General features: G+C 45.1%; 1 protein-coding gene across 6 annotated transcripts in view; it reads left to right on the top strand.

Moving 5' to 3' along the window:
• The window catches only part of si:ch211-114m9.1 (rho GTPase-activating protein 44), a 35294-nt gene extending 17652 nt beyond the window's left edge, over positions 1-17642 (top strand). Inside the window, exons 10-23 of one of the 6 annotated variants that reach the window (XM_037089957.1) lie at positions 193-320; positions 1792-1903; positions 2420-2501; positions 2689-2769; positions 3987-4100; positions 4185-4276; positions 4366-4549; positions 6191-6208; positions 6313-6501; positions 7651-8163; positions 10730-10875; positions 11009-11410; positions 12078-12129; positions 14125-14250. In XM_037089957.1, coding sequence (XP_036945852.1) covers positions 193-320; positions 1792-1903; positions 2420-2501; positions 2689-2769; positions 3987-4100; positions 4185-4276; positions 4366-4549; positions 6191-6208; positions 6313-6501; positions 7651-8163; positions 10730-10875; positions 11009-11410; positions 12078-12085 — 2069 coding nt within the window. In that variant the 3' untranslated portion in view covers positions 12086-12129; positions 14125-14250. Of the gene's footprint in view, positions 1-192; positions 321-1791; positions 1904-2419; positions 2502-2688; positions 2770-3986; positions 4101-4184; positions 4277-4365; positions 4550-6190; positions 6209-6312; positions 6502-7650; positions 8164-10729; positions 10876-11008; positions 11411-12077 lie in introns of all 6 variants that reach the window. The other 5 variants (XM_037089954.1, XM_037089958.1, XM_037089956.1 and 2 more) reach the window with 5 other exon arrangements.
• Positions 17643-17798: the final 156 nt, after the last annotated feature.

Below are 17798 nucleotides of genomic sequence, written 5' to 3'. Positions count from 1 at the left end.
GATGAGAAGCTGCCCTGACGTGTCACATGACACCTTCATATTTAAGTGCTGAATCGAACAGGCGGCTTCCGGCTTCCATCATCCGAATGAATCGTGTCGTCACAAAACGTTGTATCCGTGCCGTCATCGGGCGGAAGCGATGACGCGTAGGTTTGTTTGTGATCGGAGCCGCTGCGTCGTGTTGTGTTGCAGAGGCGTGGGTGGAGAAGCCGTCGTTTGGCAAGTCTCTGGAGGAGCACCTGAACATCAGTGGGAGAGAGATCGCCTTCCCCATCGAAGCTTGTGTCACCATGCTGTTAGAGTGTGGCATGCAGGAGGAGGTAAAGCACACACACTCACACACACACACAGTAAGTCAATAAAGAAACTCGTAAAATGTCAGCAAAGGAAATATCTTACTTCCTCTTTCTTTACTGAATAGAAAAACGCAGGTGTACATCTTCTGAATTCAAGTTTTACCAAACTAAGACGATTTTATTTGTCTCGCTAAGTCGCCGTTAAACACACTTTATTATACACAGTCAGAATAAATACTGCAGTTAATGAAGAGCGTGGTGCATGAAAATATTCCAGGTCTACCAGATGTTTTTAACCGCTGCTGATGCCCGACTCTTTGTCTGTCGCTCCCCTCCCGTCCCTAGCTCAATGGCTAACTGAGCTAACTTGCTAATGGCTGCTGGTCGCTACAGCAAAGAGTAACCATGTTCAATCGCTAAAGTCGCTAACCTACATCTTCATCAAATCAAATCAAATCAATGTTATGTATTTCGCCCCAAAATCAGTATCACATTGCCTCGATTCAAGTCAAGTGAGGAAAACCTGCCATATTTCCAAAAAAAAAAAATACTTTTAACAGGTGAAAAAAAATAGAGGAAACGTCCAGAAGAGCGTCAGAGGAGGAATCCCTCTCCTCCAGACCAACAGACACGCAGCAGATGTCTCATGTACAGCTCGACAAAATCACAGCTTATATATTAGAATATTTGACAGAATATCAGGAACAAGTAATTATATAATATATGTGAAGTGTGTGGATGCAGGAGGATGAAATGAATAATTATATGTCGAACCAAAGAAAGAGGATCAGCTCTCTGCCGCAGCAGCAGGACGTGCCAGGTGTCGACGGGTCTGGGAATAAGGTGGACTGTGAGCAGCAGTTAGCGGTTATGCCGCCCCCTATGTTTTTGGAGCTGCCTCTGAATTCTGTCCATTTTTCTTTTCAAATTACATCTTAAAAAGCTTCCAGCCAATCACACCCACACACACACTCACACAGCACAGCAGACGTGCAGCCAAACATCCTGTTCAAAATGCTCAAAATGTTCCACGTACATTTGATTTCTGTATATCTGACAACGGACTGTTCTTAAGAGCAGAGCTGCTGCTGCTGCTGCTGCTGCTTCTTAAAAATTCAGTAAACCGTTTAAACCTGATTTTTATCTCTCCTCGTTTGACTGGAAAGCTTATTGAGTCTTATCTTCTTGACCTTTTGAATTGAAATTAAATTCAGAGAGGGAAGGAGAGGGAGGTCGAGCAGCAGCTTCTTTATAACGTGATCACAACATTTCTGTGAGACTGAGGTCACGAATCATCTTCAGCACGGTTTTTGTTTGTTTGTGCTGAGCAGACCAACTCAAATTAAGGTGCGAGATAACAGAAATATAAATGTAGTCGACACGTTTTGGACTGTAACGTATGTTCCTGTGTTACGTATCACCCAGAACGTGTGCTCAGGTCACGTTAGCGCTGACGATTACACATGATTGGTTGTTTCCTGTGTGTGGGCTGCAGGGCCTCTTCAGAGTCGCTCCGTCAGCCTCCAAGCTGAAGAAGCTGAAAGCGTCCCTGGACTGCGGAGTTCTGGATGTGCAGGAGTACTCCTCCGACCCGCACGCCATCGCAGGTGAACTACGCCCACACAGACGCTTCGTTCCGAGCACATTTCCATAACAACACCCCCTACACGCTGTCGTTGTGTGTTAGGAAGCGCAACTGTAAGCTGCATCTATGTTAAAGGCAACGATTCTTAGTTAATAACAGCAACAGTTCATGTAAAGGTCGTCGTACTGTACCAAAGTTTTCAGATTCTGCACCCAGTCGGGCGGAAAAATGTGCTTCTCCAGGCGAGCAGAACAGTCAGCGAGCCGTCTTCATCGACTCGGCCCTCAGCGCTCGTTCTCCTGAAGGCTTTTTGTCCTGATATCGCCGTCCATTTCACACATTAGCATGAAAATCTGTGTTGAGCAATCTGAATCTGGCAGCTGCACTGGGCTGCAAGGGGCCTGCTGGAGGGGGGGAGTGGAGATATGGGGCACAGTGCAAAAAAAAAAAAAGAAAAAAAACCTCCCCTCCGCTGAAAAAAAAAAAAAGAAGCCAACCCGTTTTTTTTTCTTTTGCTCCCTGTTTTTCTCACCCAAAGGGGCTCTGAAATCATACCTCCGTGAGCTCCCCGAGCCTCTGATGACCACTGAACTTTATGATGAATGGATTCAGGCCTCAAAGTGAGTTGTTGTTTTCTTATTAAACCTGTTTTCTTGAATTATGCCACTGGCCACGATGGAAAAATGAAAAAAAAACAGTCCAAAGTCTTTTATTCAGAGGGTCTAAACTGCCAAAATGAAAAATTGGTGACATTTATTAAGAAGTGGAGCGACTGTAAACTCTAATGATTGTTTTTTATTTCCACAGCATTCAAGACATGGACAAGAGACTACAGGCGCTAATGGCAGCGTGTGAAAAACTCCCCACAGACAACTTGAACAATTTCAGGTCAGTTGCTTTTCCAAACTTTCCTGGCTCGACTTCTACCGAAAAAGACTGAAAAGCGATGAACGTTTCACTGGCTCGTCAGGCTCGCTGAGAAGCCAAGAAGAAACTCCCCAAAAGCTGAACTGTGAACAGCTGAGTCATTTATGCAGATTAACTCAAAACCGAGCCCAGACAATATCGTAAGACTGATGAAACCTGTACATCAGTTTCAGCCCAACAAGCGTCTCCTGCAGGGAAAGAAAGTAGTTTGAAATACTGACACCTGCAGACGATGGATCAAATCTCTTAAACTGCATCCACATTTCCCTCGTTATCCTCTTTTCCTCGCACGTTTGCTCCTTTCTCCCTCCCACTGCGAGAGGGAAGGAGAAAAGGTTTTATAAGAAGGGAACATCAGCCATCTTGTTTAAATATAATCGGTGACCGGTGTGTTTGGACTTCACGGTTGAGCTGAAAGTCCTGCAGGAAGGAGATACATCCTCGCTGCTCGGAGCAGAAGTAGGAGCTTTGGGATGGAGGGATGAAGCCGCGAGGAAAAGTCAGATAAGAGACGTGGAATGTAACAGCAATAGTGATAATTTTCATTATGATGGCGTCCAAACATCTGCAGGTTTAAACTGCTGTTGTTAGTTAGCGACACAGGCGGCGATGTGCACAGCTACAGTCTGACTCAGCAGATGTTGGATGTTGGTATAAGCCTCCCATATCAGTCGACTCTCCCCCCGCTGGTGTCTGCATGTGGACACTTTTTAAATCTCTAAAACTACAACAACAACAACATCCGGCTAACTAGCAACAAACACGCTGAAAGTGGCAAGTTAACCCAACATGATCGCTAACAAGGTGACTCTTACTCAGCTACTCACGTTCCCACTGACACTGTTTGTTTTGCCCTCTGGGTTCAGCGCCGTCCCAGATAATTGTGACTGGTTACAAGAGATACAAACAAGAGACCTCCGGTACCAGAATGATGATGACGCAGCCAGAACTTTCCCCAGCGCTGACACAGCATCGTCAAAAAAAAAAAAAAAAAAAGTCTGGCTCTGTGAGACTAACACAGCTCTGATGATGAGTGGCTCAAAAATGTTTGAAATACAGTGAACACTTAAACAGATGTATATTTTCTAGATGTGCCTTCTTTTAGGCGGATAAAGTCAAGCTGGTTTAATGAGGTGTGAACTGGTTTCAAAATGCACTTTTTCATGTAAATCCCACAGATATCTCATCAAATTCTTAGCCAAGCTAAGCGAGTACCAAGACGCCAACAAGATGACTCCTGGCAACATGGCGATCGTTCTGGGCCCTAACTTGCTTTGGACCCACACAGAACCGTATGTATTTAACCATTATACATGTCACACCTTCGTCTCTTGAGGATCCTGCGGCAGTTCAGTTTTACTTCTGTTGGTTTCCAGGAACATGACGGAGATGATGACCACGTTGTCCCTGCAGATCGTCGGCATCATCGAGCCCATCATCCAGCACGCGGACTGGTTCTTCCCTGGAGGTGAGGAATCCTGCAACATGTCTGTGATAATGTGGGAAACCAGGAGAAACTCTAACATGTAAGCTGTCGGCGTCCTCTCCTCCCCTCAGAGATCGAATTCAACCTGACCGGCAGCTACGGCAGCCCGATCCACACCAACCACAACTCCAACTACAGCTCCATGCCCTCCCCGGACATGGACCAATCGGAGCGCAAGCAGCAGCACGACCAGAGCCGACGCCCACTGAGCGTTGCCACGGACAACATGATGCTGGAGTTTTACAAGAAGGATGGGTATGATGCCAGCTGCATCCTCCTGCTGCCCACCTCTCTCACTCTCCTCCACTCTCCTTGCTTCTCTCCGCCCACGCCTCCTCGCAGGCATCTGATGTTTGATTCTCATATCTGAGCCGGCAGCACGTGCACATTAAAAATTCCATTAGCTCTGTGGTGTATTTACGCATCCTGTAATCTAAAGTGTTCCGCTCCCGTTAGTCAAACGCATCCGTAGACTGCAGGGGTTTGAGGATCGGACCCGTATATATCTCAGCTGTCAATAATTTCAGCTACATCCCCGATCAGGCGTTCGTCAGAGGGGAAGAGAAGCCCGAGTCTCATTTGAATACACAAGGCTGAATTACCATCGTCTGGGTCTCTGATGGAGCTCTGCTGGTTACATCTTTTTTTTTTATTTTTTCATTCTGAGGAAATATTTCTTCAGGGCTATCTTCCATCCTCCCACACCCGGCTCCTCCTTCACAGTCTGGCTAGCACGTCACCTGGCCTGAGTCATTCATGCAGCCGGTGGAAAAACACTGGCAGAGTTTTTAAAAAAGCCGATGCCTCCACCAAAATACCACCATCGTGTTTAGAGGAAGGCAGCATAAACCTGCACGTCCCGTCTGTCCAGATACACATGATGCTTGTTTTAGTGCAGATTTATGTTCTGTGTGCAAACGGTGCATATTTATTTAGATACAGCAGTCAGTTAAAACCAAGACATACAGACGATGAATGGGAGTTGCTGTTGCTGTAAAAAACACTATCGCTGATAACGAATACTGGATGAGGTAATGTTTTAAAGTTGCATTCAAAAGAAGTTTAGAGCTGGATGTTAAAGTGACAGGCGACCGAATGAAATGCAGCGTTAGCTCGAGTGAAATGAGGATTTCTCTCAGTTTAAACATTGTTGGAAACATTTGGGATAAATTTAAGTAGACGACGCAACAAAATATATAACAAAGGTTGAGTCGCTTCAAGATGTTGTTACTTAATTCATACTTATTTTATTATTATAGGTGCTGTATGTACAAGACAATACAATACGCTATGATACGTTACTATACGTTACGATAAGAACTTTTGAATGTAATTTTAATTTTGTCTGTGGTTCCCTGAGCCTAAAAAGTCCTTTTCTGTCACCAACACCAACCAGCACTCCACTAGTTGGCGCTCCAAGTCTGGGCTGAGTGGATCCAGAATCTCTGTTGTGACCACTAGCTGCGCAGCTAACGGAGCTAATGGAGCTAAATACAAAATAACTGTCTTAACTGAAGTAATCAATGGACAAAAGTTTTATGGTTTATATCTTTAAGTTATTTTTTTTTCCCTTTTCACCTTCAGTGTCTCTTCTCCATTTCTACTAATATGAGTTGATATATGAAGCTTTTTATCTGTTTAGCACAATTAGCTCAGGAATAAGCATCTCTGTGTACGTTTGAACAAACGGGCCTTTAATGGCGCGGTAGATAAGTGATAAGATATTTAGATAACCCTGGTTATGTGTCCTGACGTCCTCCCACCTCACCTCCTCCCTGCCTCTGTGGATCTCCCCCTCCTTCACATACAGTATATACTGAGTGTGACTGTGAACTCGTGTCTGCATTACTTCTGACCTCATCTCCCTTTTTGCCTCTCTTTTCCCTACTAACGCAGCATTAGGAAGATACAAAGGTACGCCCACGTCTTCCCCACTTCTTTCCTCACCACCCGTCCTCCTCCTCCTCTGCCTCTCTCTTCATCATAACGTGTGACTTCCTGTTTGGGTTCGTCTCCAGCATGGGCGTCCGGGTGATGGATACCTCCTGGGTGTCTCGTAAGGGTTCGACCACGCTGGTCCGCAAGGCCTCCTCCACCCCTCCTGGGATGCAAGGCCCCGGATCTCCGGCGGACACGCTGATCCCGGAGCAGCCCGGAGAGCTCGCCACGTCCCCGTCCGCGACGCCTCCGCTCGGCGAGAGGGTTTGGTGAGTCGCGGTGGAGACGCTGTCCCCCCCTCCTTCCTCCAACTCCTCTTCATTTTTTATCGCCATCATCATCATCATCATCACCATCAGTAACCCTTCCAGGCTGTGTGGCCGTGTTAAATCATTCACCTTCATGTCTCATTCTGTTATGATTTGGGTTTCTCACTCTCCACGTCTCCTCAGTTCTCCCTGTTGTTTGTTCGTCAGGTTGATGTCACTGTGGGTAAAAAAAAAAATAATTCCACAAGGATAATGACATATTTTAAAGGTTTTAGTCCAAATACTGTGTAGAAGTTCTGTTTCTGTACACTGTGTGCACTAAGCTTCAATCCGCAAGTCCTTTTGCGAGCATGTTAATATTTCCAATCTCCCATTGTCGTGGCTTGGCTTCCTCAGCTTTGGTCGTGAATTATTTCCTTTTTCTGTTGACACTCTGACTGATTTCACCATTTGTTGGTATGATTATCATAGTTAAACACATGAATAATCACCTCATGGTCGCTGGCTCTGCCTGTGTGGCAGACACAAGATAATATGGCTTCTGGCTTGGCTGGCTTCCCCCTCTTCCTCCTCCTCCTCCTCCTCCTCCTCCTCCTCCTCTCCTGTGGCTCTTTCAGCCGATGAAAGGGTTTTGTGTCTGTTTCACACTGCCCTGGGCTGGCTGCAGGACCTGCCATGCAAATAAGTCATATAGTGTAAGATAAAGGGCAGATAGGGTTTGTTTTTCTCTGTGCAGGAGATTTTGAGTCGTGGGCTCAGCCTGATAACGCTGTAAGGTGCAGAGACAGATCCTCGCAGCTCCATGCAGTGTGCAGACACAAGGTGCTCACAGAGGGAGTCCAACACACTCTTCTTTTCCTTTGGCAATAAAACTTTCTTTTCCTTTGCTCTTTCTTTGTGCTTGTCTTTGTATTTGCACTGAGCTGAGTTGTGTGCTAAGCTTGGTGCCCACCACCCACCCTAAAAAAAAATGCAGTTTTTTTTTTTGTTTTTTTTTTCCTCCTTCTGTTTTTTGGCTTCGGAGCCGACTAACACACACTAACACACCCTGATCATCAAAACAGCTTATCCTCTATCGCTCCAATGCGTCTCCCTGTTCAATCACCAGAGCTGTTTCTCTTGTGCTGTCTATTCTCTTAATATCTACAGCTCAGACAACGTGTCGCCCAATCGGCCGGACACCTCTCATGCCCACCCACCCCAGGGGGAGGACCGGCCACCCCCCCCTTACCCCACCTCCTCGTGCCACGCCGGCCCCCACCACTTCTACCCAAAACCCCCGCCCTGCGCTCGCCCCGTGGCACCGGGTCCAGAGTCCCAGCCCCCCGCCTCACCCCCGCCCCCGCTGCGCTGGTCTGGCTTCACTCCCCCCGCCCCGCCCCCTTCCTCCTCTTCCTCCTCCTCCTCCTCGTCACTCGACATCAATTCGAACCCCAAACCCAGCTGTCTGCACTTCCCCAAGCACAGCCCGCCTGGTGACATGTCGCATGCCGCCCCAGCAGACACTAACGCCTCACCGCTCTACATCAAAACCCCCCTGGTACTAACCCGCCATGACCAGTCCCTTGGCAACCCCCCTAGCCTCCCTTCGTCCGCGCCCCCGCCCCCGCCGTGGGCTGCCTGTCCGTGTGTCCGAGAGAGAGGACCCCCCAGGCTGACTAGGTAACTACAACACACCCACGGCCACTGTGGATGCATCACAGAGTGGCAGCTGTATCTCTTCCTCCTCCTCTAGCTCGCTGGCTCATGTTTTCTTTTTTGGCTTTTTTGATTTGAGTCCTCCCCCCCTTCAGATGACATACTTCAGATTCTGTAACATCCAGGTTGTGCAGGGAAGCCTCTGATGGGGGGCGGCCCGGCAACCGAGGATGTTACTGGCTTATAAAGCGCTCGGATTCATGCTGGTATAAATACATGGACGAGGCTGCATATGGCTATCAGATATAGCATATGAATGTATTTATTCTACAGTTCGCAGCAGTTTTTTTTTTTTTTTTTTACTAACCAGCAGATGGAAGGCATCATGTTTTTTTAAAGGGACAGTTCACCCCATGATCAAAACTACACATTTTTCCTCTTACCTGTGGTGTTTTCTGTCCTTTACAGATGGTTTGCCACATTTTTTAGCTTAGCTTAGTTAGCTTAGTCAGCTAGCATGAGCAGATGCACGCTTCATTCTGTGAGGTTAATTTTGATTTCAATTTTCTCGTTTTCACTATCTGTAAGTAATTTTTTTATTATGTTAAAGGTGCACAATGCAAAATTTGTGCAGATTTATAATTCAAAAATAAATACAGGGCAGCTGCTTACATGCACCTGCTTTTAACTAGTTAATTTTAATTAATAGCCCACCGCTGAGGGTCTGAACGATCACCTCCTGAGGTGCAAACATGTAGTATTTCCATTATATTAGAGAGAAGTCAGACATCTCTGCAACTCACACCATAATAATGTAGGAGGAAGAAATGGCACTGCAGGTAAGAGGGAAGATTTGTATTTGATTGGGGGTGAACTGTCCCTTTAATGAAGATTATCAGGGTTAATAACGGAGTATCCAGTGTGCACTAATGTCCTGTGAGCCGCAGTATAGAATATCTTCATGCAGTATAAGCATCTTCCAGCTCGACTCAAAGTGCTGAGTGCGTCCGAGCGGCCGCGGCAGCTTCCTGACTCAGAAGTCTTCAGTGTTACGACCTCGCAGGACAGCGTGAATCATTACAGCCAATCACTGTCAGCGGTCAGAGCGAGCTCGCTTCATAACCCGTCCTCTCTTGTGATTCGGTATCTCTCTGACTTCCCCCCCACCACCACATTCAGATGGTATATTTTCTGTGGACATCTCAGAGGGCCTGCAGGAGATCGCAGCTAATTAGATGTCACATAATCCTGAATGTGGCGGCCGTACTTCAGCACGGGTGCTCGGCGTGGGCATGAGTTCTTATGACTTCAGCAACTATACTCGTCTATATCATTGATTATATCCTTATTAATTATGGATCTTACAGTGATACGAGATTACGTTTATTAACGATGTGTTTTAAAAGCAGGAAGCAGAGAGCGAGAAATGTACGGTCTATGAAATGTCTATATATGTAGTGATTTTTGAGAAGATCTGCAAATTAAATCTATATTATTGTTAATAATCATAATTAATCACGTTCTTTGTCTTTCCATACATTCTACAGTTAATTAATAAATGAGATGTTTTCATATTTTTACATGCAGTTTCTCGTCTGTATTCTAATTAAAAGATGAAGCCGATACCGAGCGCAGTTAATTAACGAGTTTCTGCCCAAAGACGCGTTCATGCTACTTCCTGTTATTTGTTGCTGGATACAAACACACACGCCAGCTGTTCATTAACACGGCGAAGGATTTCTTTGTTGTGGTTCGGTTCTGATCTCAGCTGTAGTTCGGTCGACATCATTAACGTCCTTTTTTGAGCACTACAGGCTCCTGTAGAGTGAAGACGACTCTGTCCGACTGTAACGTTTTCTAATTAATCATCTTTACATCCAGCTGATTGTCACTGGATATGATAGTAATGGTGAAATCAACATGCCAATGCCATCTAACATGATTATTTTAGGTTTTAAAAAGTCCACGTTCACATTTCCTGATTGATCAATAACATTTTTATCAGTGCAAATGACGAGAATGTCACAAATACAATACTCGGTCTTCTGTCATCTTTAGATTAAATAGAAAGGAACTTATTTGCACCAATTGTGTCTGACATTTGTTAAATAAGAGCCGTTTTCAAAAGGTGTGACACTGTTTGGTCTGTGAACACTTGGAACAATTAGACAATTTGACTTTTTTGATAATTGATTAAAAGTTTTATTCAGTTTTCAAGCAGAAATGTGAAACATTTGTAGGTTCCAGCTTCTTATATGTGAGGATTTCCTGCTTTTTCTTCGTCACCTCTGACAGTAAATAAAAAGAGTCTTTGGGTTTTTGGACTGTTGTTTGTTTGTCGTTTGTGATGTTTCATTTTTCATTTTTGACATTTTTATGGACTAAACTTCATCGTTTAATCGTGAAAACAGTGTAAATGATAAAATATTTTTTAAAAATAATGTATTAATGTTGGGAACAGTGAAGTTTGTGAAACACTCATACCTGATGATGATGATGATGATGATGATGATGATGATGATGGCGGTGATAATGAGCGTACTGTCTGTCTGACTCTGTCCACACACTGATGTCTGTCTGTCTCTTTCAGTTCATTGAAGAGTAAAGAGCTCTCACCTGTCATTGGACACAAAGGCATCCAGGTGGCAGGTCCTACTGTCCCCCCCAGCAGTAGTCCTCAGACCAGCAGCCAGTCCCCCCACTCCACAGAGCACAGTCCACACACCCTGCGCAAAGGTCGGCACTGCCCTCAACCTGAGCCGACATTAAAAATGACATTCTTCGATGTGTGATAATCGACCTTTTTCTTCTTCTTTCTCAAAGAATGTTTAACATCAGACGGTAACGTGACTGTCTTCTGTGTTTCCAGGTTCCAAGAAGTTGGCCCCCGTGCCTCCCAAGGTCCCTTACGGCCAGTCTGGCGGGATGTCCGACCAGTCCACAGGTCAGCCGTCACCTGTCAGCCTGTCCCCCACACCTCCTAGCACCCCCTCCCCTTATGGACTGGTCTGCCCTCCGGGGCAAGTGCCCCCATCCTCCCCTGGGCAGACCCCTCTGGGGGCGCCCCACTCCCTTTCGTCCCCGCCCTCTCTGACCGGAACGCTCACCAAGTCGCGGCCCGCCCCAAAGCCCAGGCAGAGACCCAGTCTGCCCCCTCCTCAGCCGCCCACAGCCCCTCCGCTGCTCACTGGCCCGGGCATGGCCCCGGTTCCCCAGCCCCTGGAGCAGGGCCTCCTGGATGGACTGTCTCCTGGGGAGAGCATGTCTACAGGTAATCACCACCCCTTGGCAACCACCCCCCCGCCACCGCCGCCGCCACAGGTGGGGCTGCAGCGGCCCTCTCTCAGACTCGCTGTGGCTCTGTCCAATGGAGACGGCGGACGAGTGTAGGACTCTGTAGGACGCTGTAGATAAAAACAGATCCCCCCCCCCCCCCCAGTTACTGACTGTTCCCACACGAATGTCTGAATGAATTTAAAGTTGCCTTTTAGACACCGATGCCTGAGAATGATACCGTGTAAATATTAGCGTCTTCTTTTTGTTGTTGTTGTTGTGCTACTGTAGCGAGCAGACCTCCTGACCTATGTACTCATTGCTTGTGTTATGTGATGATGTTTCTGGGTAACGTGTGGAAACATCAGAGAAGCATAGCTCGTCCTGCTTGTATGGAAGTTGCCATTAGATTCATCATGTGCTCTCTGTTTATCTGTGTTACCCAGACCCTCGCTCGGCAGAGGTAGGTCAGAGGCTCACACCGGTCCACTCTCTCTTACTTTGCGTAGCAGGCGTGGAGAACGTAGCCAGACAAACCCCACGCTCTTAACCACAGTATGATGTTCTGATGATGAGGTGTTCTGTCATTATATACCGATCACTCTGTCACTTCTGTTATATTTATCATTCTCTTGTTCCCCCTGCTACTATTGTGTACCTTGCAGCTGTGTGAGGCCAGGGATTCAGTGGGGGCTAAGTGTGAGGGGGACTTTTAGGGTAAGCCAGACCGTCCCCGCCCCCCCATGCGCTCCATCTCACTGCCTGGCCTCGTGCTGTGGCTGCCTCTGGGGTCTCCTGCAGCCTGCCTCAAACACACCCAACCAGTAGCTCTCAATCAGAAAAAAAAACAAAACAACAACAAACAAACGATTCCCTTTCTTTGGCGTTTTTTTGACTCCTCGCATCAAGCGATACCGCATGGCTTAAGGACTTCCCAGAGTGCACCACACTGCGCTCACATTGCAGACGCCGTCGCTTACAAAGGTCCATCCTGAAGCCCCGCCCTTCCTCCTTTTCGTTGCCCATTCCCAGCCCTACGCCAGCAGACATCTTCCCCCTCCTGCTCCTCTCTAACGCGCCTGCCACTGGTATCAGGGGGCCACAGGTAACCCCCCCACCCCCCACCCGGTCCTCCTCTGGCAGGTTCATCGCTTTTTTATAACCTCTGCTCCCTTTTACTACACCGCCACGCTCCATCTCATTCCTACACAGGAGTAGTCATCAGCCTGGAGCTGCTGCTCACAGTAAAAACAACAGCAGCACATCAGAATATCTTTAACAAGAGCAAATACTGAACCCGGTCCTCATGAGATCTCCATTGTTACTTCAAGCCCACTTGGTGTCTTGGTGCCATTTGTTCCACAGAGTTCCACACACATCTTGTTGCCTCTGTGTTGGTTTATCCGGCCATCGTTGTACAGTACTGTGTCATTGTGCAGTCATTTTGACCTGTTATTGTATTTTTACCTGACAAAGTTATCTGTTGTTGTTGTCTTAAAGGACAAGTTCACCCCAAAAAAAACAAAACAAATGTAAATTCAGTCGTTATCTGCTCACGCTTCCTCATGCGGATGGAAAGTCAGATGAGTGTTTGGTGATCAGCGTCACATTTCTGGAGCTGCACAACAAAACAGTGTTGGAGCATTCTCCTCAACAGCTGGAGCAGATGTGGACTCAAAATGGCTTCATCCCCAATTAGCACTTAGCAGCTAAAGTGATAGCCGCTGCCAGAGGCGTCATGTTTTTGGGTTGTTCGGCCGTCTGTCTCAGTCTTATGGACGCGATATCTCGAGAACGTGGTCAGAGAATTTCATCAAGCGGATTAACTGATTATATTTTGCTGGTCAAAAGTTAGTTTAACCTTTTTTGGGGGCCATTTCACAACAATTCTTATGATAGTGATGACATCTTATACCCAAAGGTCAAAGGTCAGTTTCACTGTGATGTCATAAATCTCTGCAAAAAGTGTTCTGACCATTATTCTGACCCTGCACTGTAAAATTACTGTAAAGTTAATTTTATTTTGAAAAAGTCAGGAAAGCAATTTACCTCAGAACTCCCCAGTAATGTAGAAATGTGTCAGTTATACACGCTGAAAAGTTTAAATAACTTGAAATGACTTATTTAATTTACTTACATTTTAAAGTAAACTCATTTTATTACATTTTACAGTGAAGCTCAGTAACCAAAACAAGTGGATCTCCATCTTCTTGCGTTGTTTAGCAGATTGCTGCAACACTATTTTACTGCAAAGCTCCCAAAATGTTTTCTTGACTACGAAACTTCCCCCGACTCATCATGGCCTCTGAGGAGATACTGACTGAATTTTCATATTTCTTGGGGTGAACTTATCGTTTAAAATAAAAAAAAAAAGACAGAAAAAGCTGTGACAAAAAAAAGACACGCTAGCCTCTGAGTTAGCTCACGTCTGACTAGCGGCACACTGAGAATCATCCCTGTGTAGAATGTGAAGCACATGTAACCTTACTGATTATTCCAATCAGGGCAAGAACATCATTATGCCACTTACCATGAGTCCAGACTCAAAAAGATTAATATTATTTCTGCTCTCTTCCGTTTTTTACACCTCATTGTCATCATCATACGCCCTCTTCTCCTCCTTCCTCCTCCTCCTCCTCCTCTGGCTCACATCACCATTTCCGCCTTTTTCTGCTCATCACACTCACCTCTCCCGCCATCGCTCACCATTAGATATCTTCAATTATGAAATCCCCTCCATCAATGTCAATCTGGACAGCCTCATCGATGAGTTCAGCGGTGCCCCCTGCAGGAGGTCGGTGGCAGTGACAGACTCTCCAGAGGGGGACGCTGTGCCCGAGGAGGAGCCCCAGAGCACCACTCTATGACCTATGACCCTAAGGCATCACAGCTTACCAGCACCCCTATGGCTGTTCATAACACTTTAACTGTCGCCAACCCCCAAAGGCCTGATGGGAAACTCACACTGGCCTCCACCAAATGCCCACCTGAAACTCCAGAACACATCTGCTACAGGCTGCAAAGAAACTCATCTCTTACAAAATCGCTCGCTAGAACATAAATGTGACTAAAAACAAACAAAAAAAAGACACCAAAATGCCATAGTGGAGGAACAGTTGCCTTTAGGAGGAAAGACTGGATTATAGATGAGTATTACATTCAATGATTTCTTTTTTTTTTTATTTGCTCTGCTTTGTTTCATCTTTGTTGTTTGATGCAGTGGTCTGTATTTCTGTGAGTTTTCTTTTTCTTCTTATTTTGCCTTATTAGAACATGCAATCAGAAAATGTTTGCAATATGATATTCACACACGTTTATACGACTTTTTTTCCGGGTTTAGGGGGGAAAGAAACTCAAGAGCCTGACATGGGTTAAGGAGCGAAGCCCGTCCTCAGGGTGAAAAATCACGGAGACAGAGCGAGAGTCTTACAAATGCTCACAGGGTATTCGAGCTTTGTGCACGAGGAAAAAATACAAAACACCCCCTCCATCGAGACGCGACAGGATGAAAACGTTTTAATGCAGTTTTATTCTCACCGTCACCTCCCGGCGCTTCTTATCACATGTTACGACTGTAGTCCACGCAGGTCTGCTCACTTTAACTCACTTTATACCAGCACAGTATGAGAAGAATGTTACTGTAAATCTTTTTTGGAAACTTTGCATCTCTTAGTCCGTTTTTTTTTCTTTTTTTTTTTCTCTCCCCGTGGAAAAGCGCCACGGTGTGTTTTTTTTTGCATGACGAGCCGATGATGAACGAGCCGGGCCTCAGAATGGAAGTGGTTTATTTTCCCGTGTGAGTGTTTTTTTTTTTCTGTTGTTGCTGCTGCTGCTGCTGTTGTTGTTGTTGTTGTTGTTGTTGTTGTCGTCGTCGTCCTCGGAGAGTAAATTTATCCCGCCGGCCCGCCCGCGCTGTAACGGTTTGATGCTAACGGATGGATGACTACACTGCCTTTAGGTTCGTATGATTCTCTCCCTCGACCTTGTTTCAAGTGCTTCAGGTTCAGTGACCTTTGACCCCGAGTGTAAATACAAAGTCTGTACATAAATCCGATGTATATAAATGAGAGGAAAAGTATATGTAAAATGCATATCTTGAATATATAATAATAATAATAATATATGTGCTGATATTTATCATGTGTAGAAAGTGTAATGATTCAAGATGTGATGTTATTTTTGTCCCCTGCACACGATGAACAGGTTTACTGTAGATTCTCGACGTTTCTCTCTGACACCAGGTTACAAACGATGCTGCAGCAGAAAAAAAAAAAAAAAAAATGCACAACGTTTGTTTTTTTTCTGCTACGAATCAGTCGCGGTCGTTTCTGATTCAGTCTCCTGAGCTTCGACTTCAAACATGCTAGAGCACTAACGAGTTGCACACACACCGACGCCCTAGCTTCTCTTTTTCTTTGTTAATCATTTATTTAATCGATTCCCGTGTAAATGATCGGATTACTTCGAGCACCCCTGGGCCATTTAATCAATTCACAATGAGGATAAATAGTAGTCTAAGCCTGTTTTCTTGGAATGACTACAGCGAAGTAAAAAATACAACCCTGATTCCATAAAAGTCAAGACGCTGTGTGAAACAGAGTGTGATCCTTCACTAATCCTCTTCAGACAGACTCTGAATTAAACAACAGTACAAACACAAACTGCTTGACAGGGTCGACACGAGGCTGGAAACACTTCAGCAAAACAACATTTTACAAAACACGACAACTCACTAAAAGACATATGCCCGCTACCAAAACTGGTCCAGCTGGACTAGTGCAAGAAACAATGAGGTGCATACATAAATTTGTGGCATGCTTATAGTTTGGTGAGGTTAAAGTCATAAAACTACTTGGTTAGGTTCAGGAAAACATTACAGTTTGGGTTGAAATCATTAAGTAACTTCTGTTGCAAACCTACGTAAGTAACTTATGTTCTTTACATTACGTAACTCCATTATATTAGTAAGTTAAAAGAACCCACCATTGACCCGACTTCCTGTGTATCTGGACTCTGTAACTATATAAATATATATCTGTCTATATTATTTCTCTTCACTTCCTCCTTTGCAGCTGTATTAACGACTACAGCCACTAGAGGTCGCCACATTACAACTGCTCGTTATAAGCTGCTTTTAAAGACAGCATACATGGTTGTTGATGAGGACAAGCTGCAGACGACACACAACATTTCACAAAACACAACGATGTGTCGGGGCCACCACAGTTTTTACACAGCGTGCTGACTTCTTTCAGGATTCAGGGTTGTTTGTGCTCGTTTCAGTTAGGAACTGAAACTCGACACACCTCCAAAGTTGACAAACGTGCGCGTCCTCTGTCGTTAGACGGTTGATCCGAGGTATTTCAGATCCATCAGATAACAGATGCTGCAGTGCCACTTTTCTTTCCATACAAAACGTCTTAGGACAATGATTTTGTCAATTAAAGTGCAATTACAGTGTTTTACTGATCCACCTCAGTCCAAAAAAAAAAAAAAAAAAAAAATACAAGTGGTCAAAGTCACCCACCTCCCCCTCCACTCCCCCCCGAAACCCTGCAGAAAAACAAGCCATTGATTTTATTACAAAGCAATGAATTACTTTCTTTAAGTTTGTTTGTTTCTGACTAAATGAACTCTTGGGTTGAACTTCTCTCCACACAGCTGATCTACGGTATGCCTCAGTGTGACTCTGTTTTATGAAGACTTTGGTGATGTTGATAATTATCTTGATAGTTGTGGTGATTATACTGTATGACAAACAATTTTTTGCAAGTGCCCTCACACTGGTTGTTATTTTTTTTTTTTTTTTTGGGAACTATAGGCATAATTGATGTGTACTAGAGGTTTTATTTTCTGTGTTGGATCCATACATTTATACAAGGAGGCAGGGGAATCTCTCTCTCTCTCTCTTTCTATCTATCTATCTCTATGACTCTCTCTCTTTCTGTGTGCAGACTGAATGTGACTCACTCAGATTTTCAAAACGCTACCTGACTTTTTTTGTAATAACTCGCAGGCAAAAAACAAAACAAAACAAAACAAACAAAAAAAGGAGCGCTTTGTGTTTGGATGGAGGTTAATTCGGGGGCCTGTTTGGCATGTATTGTTATGATTATGATGATTATCAGTACAGGGTGGTATTACTGCAAACGCTTCTCCGTGCGTCATAACTGGAACTTACAGCCACCTTCAAAACAAAACAAAACAAAACAAAAAAAAAAAAAACAAAAGCATGCATTCATATTCATTATAGGTGTGATTATTTATGCTGCTGAAAATAAGATCCGCACCCTCCCCTGAAAACACGAGTCCTGATCTCACCACATTTCTGATGTCAGAACGGTAAATTTACAGCCATTTCCAGAGCCACTTCTGTTCGCACCACA

This window comes from Acanthopagrus latus, chromosome 23, assembly GCF_904848185.1.
Source record: "Acanthopagrus latus isolate v.2019 chromosome 23, fAcaLat1.1, whole genome shotgun sequence".
Taxonomy (NCBI): domain Eukaryota; kingdom Metazoa; phylum Chordata; class Actinopteri; order Spariformes; family Sparidae; genus Acanthopagrus; species Acanthopagrus latus.
The sequence above is the reverse complement of the archived record's forward strand: the minus strand, read 5'-3'. Positions and strand labels throughout refer to the sequence as shown.